At 38.9% G+C, this 20,239-nt stretch overlaps 1 protein-coding gene across 6 annotated transcripts in view; it reads left to right on the top strand.

The window, feature by feature from the left end:
• Positions 1-1,374: 1,374 nt before the first annotated feature.
• The window catches only part of ATP2B4 (ATPase plasma membrane Ca2+ transporting 4), a 94,087-nt gene continuing 75,222 nt past the window's right edge, over positions 1,375-20,239 (top strand). For 3 of the 6 annotated variants that reach the window (XM_075196050.1, XM_075196047.1, XM_075196049.1), the window contains exons 1-2: positions 1,375-1,561; positions 17,619-18,128. In XM_075196050.1, coding sequence (XP_075052151.1) covers positions 17,933-18,128 — 196 coding nt within the window. In that variant the 5' untranslated portion in view covers positions 1,375-1,561; positions 17,619-17,932. Of the gene's footprint in view, positions 1,562-15,305; positions 15,374-17,618; positions 18,129-20,239 lie in introns of those variants that run through there. The other 3 variants (XM_075196044.1, XM_075196046.1, XM_075196045.1) reach the window with 2 other exon arrangements.

The raw sequence follows: 20,239 nt of genomic DNA on the forward strand, positions 1-20,239 counted from the left end.
ATTGACCGGATCTGTAGGGGAATGCCTTTACTGTACATTGCCTATGTGCATCCTTCCCTGAAATCGTAACTGTCATAGGGGGGTATTCAATTGACAGCGGGATCGCCGAAAATCCAGCGCTCCAAATATATTACCGTTAATACGGTAATCCTGCGCGTAAAAAACGTTAATACGGTAATTTACTCACTGGATTTCAGCTCGCATATCAGGGAGCTGCGAGCTAAAATCCAGCGAGATATTACTGTATTAACGGTAATATTTTTGGAGCGCGGGATTTTCGGCGATCCCGCTGTCAATTGAATATGGGGCATATTCAATTGTTCCTCCGGCCGCCGGAAGAACGAGCGCGTTAAAACTATTACCGTTTACACGGTAATCACTCGCTGAATTTCATCTCGCAGCATCCTGAGCTGCAAGATGAAATTCAGCGAGTAAACTACCGTATTAACGGTTTTTACGCGCAAGTTTACCGTATAAACGGTAATAGTTTTAACGTGCTCGTTTTTTTGCGGTCCGGAGCAACAATTGAATACCCCCCATAGTGTCTATTGTAATGGAAGGTGAATTGGACGTTGCTGCATTCTGTGGCCTATGTTCCTGTTCTGGCATCCAGAGTAATTGTGCGCATTATACGCAACAAATTACGCACCTTAATGAATCAGGTCCACTATGTCTGCTCAGCCCCCTAGTGTCATAACTTTAATGTTTATTACAAAAACTTGTGGATTATAAAAAAAATAATGCACCCACTACTGTATAGTATTAATGCTAGATGTGACCTGTATAATAGCATCCTGCCTATATAGCCTTGAGCTTTTATATGGTCCTTGATGAAGTCTTATATCTATAAAATTGTCTGTAGGGTGTGCATTATCTCAAATATAATATATAAAAATATTTGTAATAATATTTTTAAGGGTTTGCAAACCCTCTAGTAAAACAGTAGTGAGTTTAATAGCGAGTGGCATTTTCTAATAGCGAGAATAATGAATCCTACTAAAATATCACTAATCGTTCGTGGAAACAGAACAGAAGGTAAAAACACCCCAGCACAGAGATTGTTCCCACAACCAGTGTGCCAATATCGTGTCGTGCGGTGGGCACAGCTTAGGGTACAGATAGGTAGGTAACCTGCAGTTCTCCAGGGTGAGTCTAACATTGACTTGTAGCTCCGCAGTAGCTGCCTATCCACCCTTTGCCAATGGAGCTTACAGACAGCCCCATGTTTGTAACCAGCTGCCGACTGCTGTGCTGCAGCTCTACCTTAAATCCACCATAGACACGACCATTATTCCAGCGGAGCTACCTTAAATCACAGAACAGACAGCCTATTCGACGCAGCGTCCCGCCCATTCACCGTATCAGGCGCCGCCCCAGGGCGGGGCTGTGTCTGGTTGAGACTGATTTGGATACCGAGCTGCTGCTACCGGTGGGTGAGGAGCTGACACCTATTCCCCTTATCAGCCCAATAGCCCCCATCGCTGCGGTGTACTAAGCCCGTAATACCTGTATAGAGCACTGCAGCCCAGAGTGCATATACTCCGCTGCTAGTGCAATCACGGTAAGTAGCAAACTGGGTGTGTAGTGTATGCGTATATGTCTGCCTGCTGTGTCTTCTGCTCCAAACACGTCTGTTAATGTACAACTATGCAATCCTACAGGTAATAAGGTGCCTTTCAAGTCAGGGCATGAGGGCGGTATCTGAGAGGCGCTGTGTATTTGTGAGTGTCCAAGGGTGTCTGCATGCCTTCACTACAGATATCCTGCTGCACACACATTGCATTTTGATGGTCATTGCGGTACATGTAGAACTTCCAGTATGAGCCCCTGTCCTGAAGAACTTACATTCCTACCACCACCCAGTGAAACCGTGCTGCATTGGTTAACGTGTACAAGTATGGGCGTGCTCCTTGGATGTGTTAAAATATGTGGTTTTGTGTCTGGTATGAGTTGACTAAGTATTCATAATGCACAAAAGTGTGTAAGTAAAACAAAAAATACAGCAGTTATATAATATAAGCATGATGCAGTTGTGTGTTTTATGTAGCATGCTAGGAAATAATGTAAGGGAAATCTGTTGTGTAACTGTTTGTTTATACAGTATATACCCCATTTATAATTGTGTAATTCTGCAGTTACATATTTCAGGCAATGCATAAATGTAGACTGCATGGACATTTTTTATTCTTATTTAATACAATGATTAGATCTTAAAGGAATACAAAGGGAGAGTTTTGGGGTTTATATGTGCTTACAGCAGCATAGCCCACACATATAATAGAGATTCTTTTCACAAATTTGCCTTATGAATTCTTGCATTGACATAATTACACATGTGATTCAGAGCTGATTGTCTAGTTTCAGTGGACACTTGAGCAACATGTGTGCACCTTTTTAGTTCTTTGGTATTGTGAGACACTAAAATGGTTTTTGTTCCTTATTTCTGATTTAGTTTGTTTTGTTCAAATGCAGCACTATTTTTGTGTATTTGTGAGTGCTGCCATGGGATCGCTAAGTATTATGTGCTTGTTACTAAGGTAGCTGCAGTATTGGGGCCCATGTTTTCATATGATGTCTTTTGGGGACAGAGCTGATTGTAGTGGCAAGTAAACACAATATGTGCTATACATTGACTTTTTCTCCTTTTTCGTCTGTGTCTGCCTCCGGATGGCTTGGGGTTTCCCTGTCACAAGACCTTGTTCCCTGTGGGAACATTTACTCAGACTTTCCATATACAGAAGCTGTGTCTGTTGTGGAATCTGTTGCCTTTTTTTTTTTTTTTTTTTTTTATTATGTATTGAAGTACTGCCAGAAGAGGATTGTTTTAAGGAGGTGTAGTAAGCATTTCTTGCATGCCTTTATTTATTTATTTATTTTTTTATTGAATGTTTAACTCTAAATAGTATGGTGATATATTAAGTATTTCATGTAGTTTTCTTTTATAGGTAGTCCATGTTTTCTTATCCAAAATTGTTGTTAGAAAGCAAATGTTAATGTATATAGAACAAATATACTACTTACCTCTGTACAATCACCTGATATTTTATTCACACCAGTAGAGCTTACAATCTAAATTCCATGCCATAGATGCACACACTCCTGTGAATGATTGTGTATTGCCTTCTCTAATGTAATTTTTACGTAGTACCTTGATCTGTTTTGGTGTGTCTTTGTCTAACATTTTCCTCAATATAAAGCATAATCTGTCCTTGTCCCTGTAGTAACAGCCAATGCAGCTTTATAGCCTGCATAGTTCATGTTTTTGAGGAATCAATCCTAAAATAAGAAGAGGAACATATACTACTCTTGTCAAAGGATCATTTGTAGTCAAACAGAACTGGTCTATGGTAGACAAATTTGAGCTATAGCACACATGAAAACCGTTTATGTGAAGCCGTTTGCTTGGATCCCCCATGACTGTCTAATGAGGACATCATATTTTGGAGTGCAGCGGCCTTGTAATTAATATTGTTAGTTCTAAATCCTTGTGAGTGTGCTGTCTGTATTTCTGATCCCCTTGAAATCCATGCGTGTATGTTTAAGCAGATGAATCTCACTGAGCTGTTCTGCTGATAGGATAAATCGTCCAAAGCTAGGCTAATACTAGTGATCCTAATTATATTTGTATTGGTAGGTGATATAAGATGTGTGCAGGAAAAAGGGCTGAGTTTGTTTATGCAAAAGGGAAATACACATTCTGATTATAGTAAGTCATGTGTATAAAGAGATATTCTTACTGAAACTTAATATTGTAAAGCCAATTAATAAGCCTGTCTATTGTCTTTTCTCCTTACATGTTATCAAAGATGACTAAGGAGCCTTTTTATGAAGCCCTAAACCATGTGGAAACTGCTTTTTAGGCATTTTTAAGTAAAATGTTAATTTAAGAAAAGCTATTATTGGAGACATTAGAGATATCTCTTGCATTAAACAGCATTCCCCATATTACTCAGTAGGGGACTGCAGTCTAGGCAGTTTTATCAAGCTCCAAAAGCTTAGCTTTTTGGATCTTGACCCCGTTGGCTAATGCCATCTTTAGACGGCGTTAGCCATTCATTGCTATGGGGAGAGCTTTGCAGGAGAGGGATCTTCGTATCCCTCTCCGACAGAGTTGTCGCTCTCCCCAGTGCTGTTTAATGCAATTGGCAACTGTGCAGGGGCCGTAAAAAACAAAACTCCAGGTCAGGAGTCTTCCTTAGAATAGGGTCATTGCCGGAACAACCTCCTATCAGATGTGCTGTCCCAACAAGATGTGTATAGTAAGTTGCCCCTAAAAGTCATCTGTCATCGTTGCAATGACGGATAATACTTAATGGGGCAATGACCCAATACTTCTTTAAAAGGCCCCAATACTCTTAACTGAATCAAAATGTTTATTGTGATTGGCTGACGAAGGATGTGACAATAACATCCAATCCTGGATGTTATTGTCACATGATCGCCCATATCCTATACACCCTTATCAGCCAGGTATGCCCTGCTGCTGCCAAGCCTCTTGGTCAATAGTGATAAATATTACAATTTGGCCAGGGGTTTCCATCCCATGTAAGGTGGGGGGGAAAAATGTCGCTATCAAACCATCTTTATCATGTAAATTGGAACTAAATATTTCTTCTACAAACAGTTTTTTTTTTCTTTTACATAGTACTCAAAGTCAAGCACAGGAGTTCACTCCTCCTAGAATATGAATATTTGCGTATACATACTTCATAAATAATTCATACAGAACATCTAGTAAACATTGACTATAAATCCTGTTCTTCTATATGCAAAAGTTTAATCGGGTGTACAACATCAGTGTATATTGATTCAAGCTGTCATCATCATACAGGTCTTTAGATCATAGTTACAAGAACCTTGTGAGGATCATTCGGTGCTCAAAATATTTCACATAAAAACATTTATGTCCTGTAAGTATGAAAATGCACATAGTGCAGTAACATTTTGTAGTTGATCAGTCTCATATGAATATGGTGGAGGAAAACGTCATGTTCTCCCTCTGTTTGACTTGTTAGTGCCTTCAATTTCCCCAGTTGCACCTACAGATTTCAAATTTTGGGTTGTAAGCATTTTGTGATTAAGCCAATCACTTTCTCATGGGCATAGTAATTCCCCAACCAATATGGAATTTTATGTATGTGTGTCAATCAGCCTTGGTACAAATGGCTACTGTTCATTACTTAATGGGCATTCTCAATCACTGACTTCATGTGAGACTTTGAGCTGATCTACTGTATCTACATTTGTCATTATGTCACCATAAATACATATGATGCACCATACACCAATTGTATACACAATAACCATGTACTTTTTTTAAATACGTATAGGAAATAAGAATTTCTACCTCATATTCTAAGTGCTGAATGATCTTCATAAGGATGCTTGTTTAAGTCATATAAACACCCGTGAGAAGATTACTGCTTGAATCACATATCTCACTAATACCACTTTCATACTGCCGCCCCTGCAATTTCCCGAGTTTTTCAAGCTGGGTTTTTGCCAAGGCACAGAGCGTCCCAGCTTAGAGACCCCATTCACACTGCACCTTGGCCGACGAGTCACTTTTGTGTAGCCCGGAGTTCATGTTTTATTGCGTTTATTCCACGTTATATCAGGATTAACAGTGACGTCATCCTCCAGCATCCCAGACACCCAATTGGCTTTTTTCTGTGAGATCCCGGGTCTCGCCATTCATACTGCAGGCTAACCAGGGCCGACACGGAAATTACCCCACCAAAAGTCCCGGGTCTAAATCGAGCCGGGTATTTTCACTGACACCATTCATACTGCGCCTAAACCCTGGTTGTCTGAGCTTACCCCTGCATAAGCCTGGGCTTTTGAGGCAGTATGACTGGGGTATAACTTCTCATCTATTTTGGTGAGTGGTGCCTCACTGCGTTACACACTGATATTGTTTTGGAATTTACAGAGAGATTTTTATATTTTTCTTTTCATTTTGGGTATGACACACCTGGATCAAACTTTTCAGTCTGCAACACAGAATAATGTGAGGAATATTCATAACCATCTAGCATGTGCCTGTGGATTTGATTTATTGGATTATATAGTGTATAATATGACTGATATTTCATTTACACCTACATGAACATTTATTTATTGTCCTATGAATTTCATTTCTCAGTGTTGTACAAGTACGTATGTATCACTCAGGATTTAATTATAAAATAAAATCTTGCTTTTTGCACATATTTTTAATACATTGAACAAAGATTAAGAAATACTTTATTAATTACATAATATCTCAATTTTTTTTTTCCCACAAGTCAAAACCCTTTTTTTTCCGTGCTCTTGCAAAGCCTACAAATATAATTTTCCTGCAAGAAATGTATAACTGCTAGTGATTATGCACTGCTAGAAATCACAGTGTTATAGTTTCTTTATGTATTTTAAAAATGAAAACTGTTCTGGAGTGTGAGACCAAGGCCCATGTAAATACCTATCAATTTGCCGTTGGTACTTTCTATATAGCGATTTGTCTATACACATATGTACAAATGTGAGAGTCTAGCTTGCGTGAAATTAAAATGCATGTGCAACAAATTTATCCAGAAAGCAGCAGGTACATTACTGGGTAGGGGATCTATGTGTCCCATCTCCAGACCTGTCCCTTTCAAGTCGGACACATCTGCTCTCCCTCCTTTCTTGGTCACAATCCTTGTCCGTCTCATTCCAATGTTCTTCTATTGCCCTTGAGGTCACGGTTGGATAGCTGGTGTCACCTGTTCGTGACAGATGTCCCTTCAACTGCTCTGCTTTCCACATTCTCAGAGCCTGCTAAAGCAAGCAAGCTAATAGCCTAACGAAGTAGTGTAAACTGTAATACCCAAATAGATTATCTTTTATATTATATGTCTGGGACATGTTGTGAACAGTAGATGGCTTCATGCTGCTTTTCAGTCACTGCCTTCTATAGCAATACCACAATAATTTTTCATGTAAAATATCTAGACATTAGTGAAGTGTTGATTCATTATGCTTACTCTTAGGCAAGTACCATCAATATATGTTCTGTGCTTCATATTGTGTATAAGTAGATTTTCATAAGGCCTGATTTTGGCATATTTTAGTTACTATTTTTGTGTGTGTGCAAGGGCTATTTGCCCCCAGTGCTATGTGTATTGTGTTTTTTGTTTTTTCTTTGTTTTTTTGGATGGTTGACATGTTGGCAAGTTTAATGTTTATTTGTTCAATGATGGTATCATTCTCGGCCTATGTGGTTGGCGATACCTGCATAACAGATGTTTAAATGTTGAAAGGCTTTGCAGTTTTTAATACAATACATTGTCCGTTGTTATACAATTGTAGAAATGCTCAGCATATTAACCCTGTCTGATTTGAAAGTGTTCCTAGTCTCCTGCTTTTGGTATAAAATTACATAGGGCCGGGCTCTGCATCCTTCTTTTTGTTTGGCTGCTGACTTTCCTGTTAAGTTGCTTCATATTCATTTTTATTAGGATCCAAACAAAAGGATTTTATTTTTAAGACACACGCAGCACTTTAAAAACAAGATTCTTGTTTAAATGAAAATGCGGAATAGACTGCAAATGAGTAGTCAATATTGAGACACGCCAATTTTCTGAAACCCAATCTTGCTTGCATGCTCTCCATGTGTTTCCATCCGGGTTTCCTCCAATGGTCCAAAGACATACTTTTGACTTTTTGTGTGTGCATGTGGTAATGATATTGGATTATAAACTCCACTGGGATATGGTCTGATGTGCCTTATTAACATTCTCATAGTTTGTCATCTTACACCAAATGAAACCAGTAGCTACTGTACAAAATTCTTCTTTTAAAATAAGTGTTTATTTGAGACTGGTAAAGAGGGTTGGACTGAATTCGAATGTCTGAATCAGATAAGGGGTGCACAATTGTAGAACATTCCCCAAAGAAATAAGGTGGTCATACATACAGCGTGTTCAACGTTAACCACTTAGAAAAGCCCACTCTGCATCTGGGCAGCATGGTGGCTTAGTGGTTAGCACTTTTGCCTCACAGCACTGGGATCATGAGTTTAATTCCCAACCATGCCCTTATCTGTGTGGAGTTTGTATGTTCTCCCTGTGTTTGCGTGGGTTTCCCCTGGGCACTCCGGTTTCCTCCCACACTCCAAAAACATACTAGTAGGTTAATTGACTGCTATCAAATTGACTCTGTATGTGTTAGGGAATTTAGACTGTAAGCTCTATTGGGCCAGGGACTAATGTGAGTTCTCTGTACAGCGCTGCGGAATTGGTGGTGCTATATAAATGATGATGATGATGAACTTCTGGTTGCTCTTAATTTTTAATTCAAACCTCAACCTCAGCACTGTTGGGGTAATCCTAAAGTCTATAGAATCAAAAAGAGGGGAGGGCTGATTTCATTGTTTGAGAGCTTTTGTTAATAGTTAAGTCTCTAAACGGCTAACAATTTTCAAACTTAATAGTGTTTCACAGATATGTGCGAGAAGTTATTTGAAGATAAATGTACTGTATGAAGACCAAATGTATTTCATAATTTCGCTTTGTGTCTGATTGTGTTTATCTAAAGCAAAAAAAATAAATGTTTTAATGTCTAAAGACAATATGTTGGCTGATATGAAGCTACCTGTATGTGCAGGGGTGAGTTTCTCATATGAAATGGAACCTGTTCCCTTCATAAAAAAAACAAAACAAGACAACCATTAGCTATACTACCTCACTTTTAATGGTCTTTTGAGCAATTTTAGAAATTGGTGCAGCTTGAACCATCTGAAATCGCGCTTGCATAGCTGTTAATATAAATATGCAGAGAAAGCTTTTCCAGTGGAATCAAGTTCGATCTTATTTTCTGCACATCTCATGATATGTGGGCCTATAATGATCCCCAACCATCAATAGCTTCATATTTTGATCATGGCTGGTGAAATATGACTATGATCTAAACATGTGAAACTGAGCATCTGAAGTGTGCATATGAGTAGCCCAATCTAGCGCAAAACATTATTTTATGTCCAGATATAAATATGTTGTTACATAAAGTCATCTGTTTTCTGAATAGATCCATCCCTCTGCAAACTCCAACACAACAAAATCACAGGAATGTAACTATTTGCTGAAATTCAATTATTTTATTAAATCCAAGTAGAATGTAATATTTACCTGTTTTAAGTTTTATTGGGGATGTTTGAAAACTAGTGCTGAGGGAAAAAGGTGTTGTCCATAGCAACCATCTGATGCATTTTGTTAACAGCAGTAGAAATATGCCAGCTAGAATCTAATTAATGTGGGCAGCAACACCCTCTTTCTTTTGCACTGGTTTTTATTCATATCCTCTAATACAGGTTTTTTTTTGGCTCTTTGTTGAGGTGCGGGTTTGTTGCTTTCCCTACTTGGAATGAATGTGTTGGTAAGTTTTATATTGTATTTAAGAGGGTATTAAACTTTGTAATATTTAACAAATCTGAGTCTGTTGTAAGTTGAAGAGAACAATACAGATTGTTAGAGAATGCTTGTGTTTCTGTGATATTAATGGTACACAATGACTGAACATCTTCCATGGGGTAGGTGTATGAATGATGGAGAACATGTACAAGGTTAGTGATGAGTGGTTAGAACAGCCGATTACTGAGCATGAACTGCCAACAGTATCTCCAAAGCTTGGAGCACAATGTCCATCTGAAGCCAGACATGTTTTGACAGCTCCCAAGGACTCCTCCCTATAAAATTGAGCATTGATCTCTCTATTTCTCCCTTTCTCCCCCCCTCCTTTTTGCTTTATGCCTGTACTTCTTTTAGATCTGGTCAATTCACATCTTTAAACAAATTACATTTCATTTCATGTATCTTAACACTTTGCACATTAACCTATGCCATACCAGAAACATTAACTGTTTTCTTGCCTTCATTCTTGTCAGTGATTTCCCTTCTAGGCTATTCATCCATCGTTCATGGCCTCTCAGACCCTTTAGATTTACAAAAATGCTCTCTACCTCTCCTCCATACACCTTTATTATTTTCTGCATAATTCTAACCATTTACCATGCTTGCATTTTCTTGTCTCAATTCTCTCGTTCTTTCTCACTTTTTTCTTTTTCATCCGTTCCACATACTGGTAGTCACTGGGACCGAATCCTGTTCCCATTTGTAATTCATTATACCATTTGGTTGAATCCTGCACGAGAGATCAAAACTGCTTTAAAAAAAATAAAATGATAGAGGTAGAGATTCAAGCAATGACAGAGATGTGCAGTAAGTTCTCTGTACCTCTGGAATTCTTAACTATTTGCTTATCTTTTGTTATTAAGGCTGGGTACATTTTACAGGTTTTCACCTGATTATCATGCCAATCACACAGTAAGCGACCGTTCGGCCTGATATTGCAGTAGTGTGTACGCTCCAACGATGAGTGATTTATAAAACCAAATGATACAATGAGCTTCGGCATTATAAACGAACTAAAAATCTGTATAAACAATGGAACAATGTCGGGCAAATTCTGCAGTGTGTATGCACTCACGCCCAGCAGTGTAGGCAGATCTCTATAGAGTTTACAGAGTCGCAATCTTTTGAGCCAATGGTTATGACAGGTGAAGGGCACAGATCTGAAGGTAAACTTGTAAAAACGTTTATAGTGTATAACTCATGAATCTGCATGCTGAACGGGACTTTCAGTTGTTGGTAAAATCGTTAATGATATCACTTTGGGCAAAATTTTTCTGTAGTGTGTACGCAGGCTCTGCTTCATAAATTGACTTAATCCGCAGAAGTCTTTATTACTGTCAAGATTGTGATTTTCGCATTTCTCAGTTTCTCAGGGATGATTGCCACATTTACATTGTTTTTAACTCTTTCATTAAACACATTTTACCTTTTTTAAATGTACTCTTTCTGTGCCCATTGTATGTAATGGGGACAAAATAAAACTTAACTCGCTCAACTTTTTTATATACTTATTTACTGTTTGTTTCCTTTTAGTTCCATCTTTTTCATAATTTCTTATTCTGCATCTCTCTCCCTCTCTCTAACATTCTGCTGTCTCTTTACTCTCTCTCCTCTCTCTGTCACTGGACCTGCTTACAGCATGGAACAGTTTATAAATGGAACACGGCCCCCTCGTTCTCAGGAGCAAGGCATGCTGGGAGCTCTGCTTTATGTTTTCCAGACTGTGGTTTGATTTTTAACTCTTGCAGTGCAACAAGGAAGGGTGTGATACAAACGTTAGAGGCTAAAGTCAGCAGGGTGTGTCTGGAACACATCGATGATCTGAGCACCTTCCTGTTTTTACATTTATTTATTTATTTTCCTTCTAATGTAAATGCCTTAATGGTACAACTTGTTTATCACCACTCTCCCATCAATCTCGTCTTATCCTTTCTTTTGCTGATTTTATCTTTACATTCTCCCTCTAATGTATACACAGTGTTTTCTCCTTCCCCAATCAAAAAAAACAAAAACATACAGAATGTCAGTTAAGTAAATCAGCAGATTAGTATCTGGATGGACAGTGAGCGCTAGTATATGCATATGATCGTGCAGGTATTACATTTATTTGGGTGGGTGCATCAGTTCCATGGATACACAACCATCCAACAATCCCCCTCCAGCCCCCCTTTCCTTACTCATTTCAGTGTGTGGGCGGCCCTGCAATCTTACCAGGAGACTAGAGGGTGTTGGAGAATCTGAAACTTAAAAATGAGATGAGGGCATAGACAATATATGTTTCATTGGTTATTTTTTACTCCTTGATTCTGCATGATGTGATCTGACTTGAATCTTTATAGGGATTCAAGGATTGGGTTTCTGTTTTTTTTTTTTCGTTTTTTTTTTTCTAAGTGGTTCCCATTAGAAAAGCCCTTCACAGCATGTCTGGAGTAGACTCTCTTTTTTCTGGCATCCTTCCACCTCTTCTGGGGCAGCAGGGCAGGATTCCCCCATCTCTTGCAGTCACACCACTAAAAATAGCACAAAGACACTTCTGACTGTGGTGTACCCAGGCTCGGAGGAGGGGAAGTTTAATATTAAAGGAGCAGCCCTGCAAAACTTCCTGTTCAGATTAAATCGGCTCATGGTAAAATGGTTTGGGAAAATGTTAAACTTGTCATATTTTCATTACATTGTCATACTTGTACGCAGAGTTGCGTACACAGGAATCTGCATCACCACTCTTTGTACCTGTAGCGAAGAATAGCCACGTAATCAACTTCAACACTTGTCAATGCAAAGCAGCATTACAATTATAAAGTAATACAAACTGATTTTCTGCTGTCTTCCTCCTTAAGGACCTGGTGAATCTCTGCAGTCCTGTACTGCTTTCCACCTGTCTAAGGCTGGGTACACACTACAATGAATGAAGGGGGGTGGGGGGAAGGAGTCCTAATCAGCATGCTGATTCCTGTGTACACCATATACATGTTTTACAAGATTTATCTTAAGATCTGCGCTCTTCATCTGTCATAACCATTGTCTGAAAAGATTGTGACTCTGCACATTCAAGAGAAATCTATGGACACCGTTGGTCGTGAGTACATATACACTGCAGAATTGAAACAGCATCATGCAACGAGATTTTTAGTTTGGTTTAAAAATCAAATGAAACGATACAATGTGCTTTGGAAAGATATTCATTCATCGAAGCAGCGTACATACTATTGCGACATCGGGCCTAATGGTCGTTTATTGTGTGATTGACCTGATAATCGTCTGAAAACCCTGTACTGTGTACCCAGCCTAAGATTACCATATTGACCACGTAAATCTTGACACGTGATTTGCATATGCTGCATAGTTGTACTGCTTTCAGCTCACCTGCATGCTTTGTGTCTGCATTGTAGAAACTGCAGATGTGCAACAAGCATATAAACGAACTGCAGTTCAATCAAGCATTATGTGTAATTTGTGTTCTGATGAACACCTGATGCACTGTCCATGCACACCCCTTCAGCATGCCTTTGCATAACTTTGCAGTGATGACAACATAAGTGCATTTTCACCAGTTGCTAATCTTACACAATCTAATGTGTTACTACCTCCTGCTGCTTAGTACTTGTCTTTAATACTAATGGTTATTATATGCCCATCTAACAAAGTGAATATCATATGTACATAAACATGACGTGTATGTATGCATATGAGTACACCAACCCAATATGTGCAGTTAACCCAAAAGTTTCTAGAGTCCTATTGTGTCAAGTGTTCAGCAATACAACTGCACTTTGCACCATGACTACAGCTGGTGAGATGGGATTCCCTTCTCTGCAGCGATCAGAAGTATAGGTGTGGGTTGCAACAAAAATTTCACAATTCTCTAGAAAACTCTTTGTTCTTTTCCTTTTAAACAAAACTGGACTGCCATAAGAGTGTTATCTCTGTTTAACCATTCAACAGGAAACATGTTAAATGCTGTATTTTAAGGCGGCTTCTTACCTCTTTAGAAGTCATGCATTTATCTGTCACCTCCTTCTGTCAGACAGATGGTGCCATACACTGACCTTTACAATGTACTTATTCCATGAAAGCACAGAACTGTTACTTCCTTACTCTGACGTTGATTAGTTGTGATTACTCATCATGACAGATTGGACATTTTAATTTATATTGTTATGTGGGACTCTTCAATGTGCTATACTTGTGACTACCTTTATTTGATTCTGTATAAGCAGACCCACAATTGTTTTACATTTTTATTTAGAAAATATAGAATTCCTTATAAAACACCCTTTTTTTTTAAATGGAGTCACCATGAAGTAGCATGGATATTCTCGATGCGAGTTGCTGTGCTTCTATGTACAGTAAACCAAATATTGTAATATAAAATGTATAGTGAATTAATTGGATTGAAATCAGATCTTATTAAGTTACTTGCATTATTCCTTTTTCCCACTCGCGCTTATAAAATTACTATGTGGTCCATATAGACTGCCATCATGTGTAAGTTGCTGCTCTGTCTAGTGTAAATCAGTCATTGTCCAACCCATTATTACAGTAGTCCTTTATAGCTTTTACACTGCAGATTCCATGTACAAAAAATTCTGCATCTAATTTTTTTTTTTTTTTTTTTTTTTTATTAAATGCAATCTGGTCAAGTTTATTAATATGTAAATATACTTTGCTGTCTGTCCCATTTCTTTGCTAAAAGCAGACCTATTTAAATTGTAAATATGAATATAAATAAAACATTGCAGCTACCTAGTTACATGATTAGTGACAAGACATTGGGAAATAGAACATGTGACTGACACAACCCTTCTGACCCCCACCCACTTCTTCTTTACATATATCTCCCAGTGGACTCTTCGTGTTGCCTCCAAGGTGTGTAAGTGGGAATAATTAGATTTGGGAGCTATCAGTCTTCATAGGATTAAACGAAAGCGGAAGCAGCTGCTTTGTACAGGATATTGATATGTATGTTAGTCAGTATGATAGAGAAGAAAACTGTGTTACAAAGAGGAAATGACTATGGGCACAAGTCTGCCTTAAAAATGCAGGTGCAAGCAGAAAGCTTGATAATCTGGACATATGTTGAATTGGTCCTGTGTGCATCAGGATACAACAGTGCCAGTGTGAATGTGATGCTGTGCAGACTCTTCTGACAGAGCAAGGGTTAATTGGAAACATTATTCCCCTGCTGAAGGCAGAAGATGAGTACTTTTTATGCAGTTCTGGAAAGATACTGTGAACAGAAGGGAGGGAATGCAGAAAATATCATGGGAATTAGGAAAGTAAAGACATGAAGTGGCAGAGGAAGGGTAAATAGTGTAATAGGAGAGAGAAGAAATGAAGTGGCAGAGGATGGAAAAATTGTGGCAAAATAATTTCCTCAATGTTGGGAATGTTGTGTGGTTCAGATTTGCTGGATGTTGTGTAATAATAGTTAGTTGCTTGTCTTAATTAAGAAAATCAGGAAGAATTGTAAGCCTTGTACTATTTACCACTTTATTGAGGGGTGTCTTCAGTAGCCATACTATACCAGAATAGCTGTGTGCAAATAATGTTATATACTTAACAGATGGATTAAAAGCTCTTGTGTCTAAGAGTTATTTCAGGATGTACATGCCGACTGATTCATCCCCTCCTGTGTGGGCTGCGGGGGTGTCGGGAGCAGGAGATCCCTGTGCAGGGTTTAATATTCTGGGCAGGTTTATCTGCAGTGTTGGCTGAGGCCTCTCCCTCCCCATTAATCACCCCACACCCTCCCTCCTGCTCTTTCTCTCTCCACCCACACCCATTGTCTCAGTCTCTCTCTCTCCCTCTCTCCTGCTCTGACTCATTCACTCACTTCTCACTTTCCAGTAGTTGGGAGGGGGTGGTGGCTGCAGGGCAAGATGGAGGTGCTGTGTCCGTTATTGTTGACGGATATCAAAGAGAGGGAGCTTTAGGGTACAATGGAGGTACAGTTTTGTGATATAACATTAGAAGGTTGGATTAGTGGATGTCAGATTAGTCGTCAGTTTACGTCCATAATAAATGTACAGTTCTGATAGTATATGTACAATGACAGGTACTGTTGTATCTAGATGTCTTTGTCAGTATTAGAATACATTATTAGGCATAGAGGTGATGTATGATTTTGTGGTAGTTCTGTGGCTTGGCCAGGAATTTAAAAATAAAGAATAGCTTATCTGTGTGACCATGCAATGTACATTTGTGGCTCTTCCAGAACTTTGAATGGTGGGGCAGTGACACAAATGTGAGTTTGGCAATAAAGCTGACCTGGATGGTAATGCAGGCTGTGCATTTTAATGTAATGAGAAGATATGAGAGATTCTCATTAGGGTTAAGAGTTGGTAGATATCTGTTACAGATGTGCTCCAACCAAAAGCTGTTCCTTACGCCTCAGATAGTATATTTTCCCCTCCTCCTCACCATGTCACTTTAATTACTGATTTAGCAATCCAAATATTAATTAATGATCTGCGGCGGCTTTCCATTCAGTCCCGAGCAAGTGTTCACAAGATATTATTTGCCATTTAGCTAGAATCTGGAAGGCAGCGCTTATCTCACACACCATTAATCATACACCAGCACCCCTAATTATGACTCCCTACCCCTCTCCGCTGCACATAGGCACTTTTACTAGAAACTATTTTATCACTCTGTGTACCAGATATAAATAGATGAGTATATTATGGCAAGTATTTAAAAATGAAGTTCTGTTATTGTTAAACACTGATAGCTCCACAGGAGTCTGCCTCAGAATTGAGTATTTGAAATGAGCCGGATTTTAACATTAGGGTTTGGAAACACTCTGCCATTCTGTATTGCTTTTGTTTGTAAACTAATCCACTCGTATGCACCCCCCTCTGCCTATATGTGACACTTTTAAAGCTAATCTCCGATTAGGTTATTATAGAGTTATTGGTGATTACAGCCCCGTGCTGACTTTCTGGCTTCAGCCGCTTATGAACTGCAGGAAATCATGGACTGTTTTCCAGACTTCCTCGCATCCTCCTGTGCTGATTGCACCAGGAATGATAATGCTTTAAGACAGTATTAGTTTGCTGGTTTTTTTTTTTTTGTTTTTTGTTTCTAATTCATGCAGCATAGAAGAATATCTCCTATTACGTTACTCCTGATCACATGTACGAATGTAATTTCCAAACCTCTTATTTTTAAGGATTGTAAAACCAGAAATAAAAGTCTTCACACATTATTGTAAGCATAGAAGCCTAAACTATATCTGCATATCCGTACTGCAGGTGTACCTATTGTTTAAGGATCAAAGCCCTCGCTCCATAGTTTTCTTGGTGTCCTTTTTCATCAGGCTGTGATTTGGGTGACTCACACAGTGCTCCACAGATTGTCCTTAATATCCTGCAACGTAGGTGCCGGACTTGTACCCCTTTTTGCCCTAGGCTGCATGAACATGATAGCAGAAGTGTTTGAGAGAAGTATGGCAGGGTTGCTAATTAACACACAAGCCATGGTCTGGTGTACACCACTGTTACTAGTGTGGGACATAATTTTTCATAACAAAGAATGTAAATCTGTGTGTGAGCAACCACTCCAACTGCCAGTTGATAGTTTACTATTAATGTTTATTTCAATAATTTTATTTTTATTTTTTTAATCTGATTTATAACTCGGGGATTATCAGTTGCTCAGAGTGGTCTCCTCCCAAACAAGTGGTCAGCACTATTCAAGGTGAAACTGTGCACCTGAGACACAATCAAAGTCTCCTTTCCGTTAGTGATCCTTGCTTTATGCTTTTCTGTACTAGGCAGTTTGCAATAGAAAGCCAAAGTGTTTTCTCACATTGTTGACGGAATATATTGAGGTTACTCATTGCATTTTCTGTGTCCTGTACTGGATAGAGATATATAATCTGACAATGGTAGAAAACTTGGGTTCCAGAGCCCTAGTATGTTTCATACTTAATATACATGTTTTATATGCTAGAACACATTATTTGTGACCTGTCTTGGATTGACCAAGAGACATCAGAAAGTGGTTATGGATGACTGATGTATAAAGTTCTAATCTAGAGTGGCAGAAGGGATTATAACTGCTGAATGGATGGATGTGCAGTGACAGAAATAAAACCTGTACATATTGTGTGTGTGTGCAAGTACAGAATTGTCTAAAGCACTGACCCATTCCTTCCTTCCTTTCATTCTTTTTGCTTTTTATTCTCAGATCCTGCTGTCAGTATCCAGGTTCTTTGACAACACCAGGATAAGCTAGGGCTGTTACCTGGGTCACCTCGGTAACATGTGCATCCTGTTTACTCTGTTAACCCTTATGCACTCATTGAAGATGTCTGAAGGAAAAGCTGCGTAGAAATCAAGAACTGTCACTGCAAAGAGGGAAAGAAAAAGTAAAATCGACAACCACAGTCTTAAAAGAAAAACTTTAAAAGAATCAAGTTTAAAAGGATACCTCCCAAAAAGAGTAGATTATTAGAGAGGTGGTACACAAACTTCTGGGGAAGTGGGATAATATATCCCAAAATGGCAAACAATTCTACAGACCACCATCCTGCTAACTCTGTCAACGATGGCAGCTATGAAGGGGACTTTGGCTGCAGTGTGGAGGAATTGCGTGATCTTATGGAGTTGCGGAGTGGGGAGGCAGTCAACCGCATCAGAGAGTCCTATGGCGGGGTCCCCAACATCTGCCGCCGACTGAAGACCTCTCCAGTTGAAGGTACATTTAGCAGTAACAAAATGCAATTAAGGTTTCATTGACTCCATAAATATGCATTCATAATGTGTATTCCTGAAAGGGAAAGAGCAGTAAGAAACTAGTGATAGAGGTGTGGTAGGATTTATCCCCACTGACTATGCAGACAAAGTTTACAATGACAAAAAAAATAGCGATGAGTATGACAGCGACGAGCTGAAAATATGGATTTGCCATATTACTGACAGCCACTGTTTCCGGCAGTTTTATTTCTGTCCACAGCAAAAATGCGACTTTTACAAACCTCTACAGTAAGAGATGACGTCGCTTGTAATGGCCCTACTGAAACGCCACTTTTAAAGCGGCAATGGCCAAACCCAGCGCCTGTATAATGTAATATTATCAAATATTGCTCTATATTGCTAACAACCCCAAGCGTTTGACCATATCCCGTACTGTATTCTGATGTTAGTGTATATAAAATTAAGATTTAATTTAAAAATCCTCTAATAAAAAAGGAAAAGTAACCACTCTGAACACCTTGTAACCGTCTTGGGGAAACTCTGGGAACTTGGCAACAAGCATATTGTTCTTTCTTTGAAACGCAGAATAAGCAGCGACTTACACATTTGAGGGCAGTGGTTCTGAAACTAAAACAGGCCTTTATTTTATGTGACGTCCACTTTTCTAAATTACAGGGGGCTGGCTGGGTTTAGGGGCATCTGCTCCCCGGAACGGTCCATAGTGGGCTACCTTGGACTCTTTCACTAGGCTTCCTGCATTATTTTCCTTTAAAATGTTCCTAATGGGCTGCTGAGTCAAGTCTATATCCCATAAAATTTGTCTAAAATTTGCCAGCCTAAATTAGATGTTCATAAATTGGTGAACTGATTGAAGCACCAGAACGTCACTTTTGTAAATTAAAATCACAATTTTTTTCCCGTGTGAGTGCTTCAATCTTTCTATTAAATGGGTTACTTTGTATTTTTGAGATATGCGCTACAATCTGATCATTTTTGGGTGATAATCTAGGTTTGGGGGATAATCTATCCAGTATCCTCAAAGGATGGCCAAATCTACAGATTACCCAATCAAACTATAAGGGAGATTTTTATTTAAAAAGAATCGGCACGAATAACAATCCTGCAACATTTCTGTACTAAGCATGCACTGTGATAGTTTTTCTGCCCTGTCATATTAAAATTGTTGTGTATGTAAAGCAATGGTTCATCTCTTGGCTTATGACTATTTTTAATCAGAACATACTTAAAACATGTAAATGGTAATGTATATTCATGTAATTGTGCAGAAATGCATTCTGCCTTTAAAAAAGTAAAGTTTATGAATGTGTTGTCAGCTTAACAATGCATTAATGAATTTCAGATGAAACAGCCTGGCATCATTAAGTAGGTGGCACAGAAGTACTTTGAGGGGAACTGATGCATGATCCGGGTGATGCTGAAGGGGGAAACAGAATGGGATTAGGAGGACATTCTGATAGAGGGAGTATGTGGAGAGGAGGAATGTAATGGAGAAGGGGATTGTGGGGGCAGTTATGATGATAGGTGGGGGAGGGGGATGAGGGAGTGTAGGGAATGGACTTGATGGGAAGGATACAGGGGTGAGATGATCAGGTGAGCATAATGGTTCTAGATTGAAGGGAATGTTAATGCCTTTGAGATGGGTGAGCTCTGTGTAAAGGAATATAGATCTCAATGGTTGGTGACAGAGCTTTAAATATATTTTGCTTTTGTTTGTGATTTCCATGACCATATATAGGTCTGTTTAAACTAGTATTTTATTATTTGCAGGATGTGTGCTCCAAATCTGCAGTAGTAACTGAAGCTGGGCCACAGGCACAGAAAGACATCTTAGATCTAGGTTGTGTAATGGATAATCTGTACATACAAGTCTCCTTGTAAAACTGTACTACAGAAACTGGAATGTATGTTAAGAGGGTAAAAAGTAACAGTGATTTATTTATCATCTGACAGATTAAAATGTTAGCGTCCAGGGCACTAATCGCGTGGAGTTTGTATGTTCTCATGTATGTGTGGCTTTCTTTGTTTCCGCTCACAGTCCAAAGTGCCTTAGGACACTAAAGGTCTTCTCTCCTACTTGGCAAGATTCCTTTC

The sequence above is a fragment of the Mixophyes fleayi genome, chromosome 2, assembly GCF_038048845.1.
Source record: "Mixophyes fleayi isolate aMixFle1 chromosome 2, aMixFle1.hap1, whole genome shotgun sequence".
In the NCBI taxonomy this organism is placed as follows: domain Eukaryota; kingdom Metazoa; phylum Chordata; class Amphibia; order Anura; family Limnodynastidae; genus Mixophyes; species Mixophyes fleayi.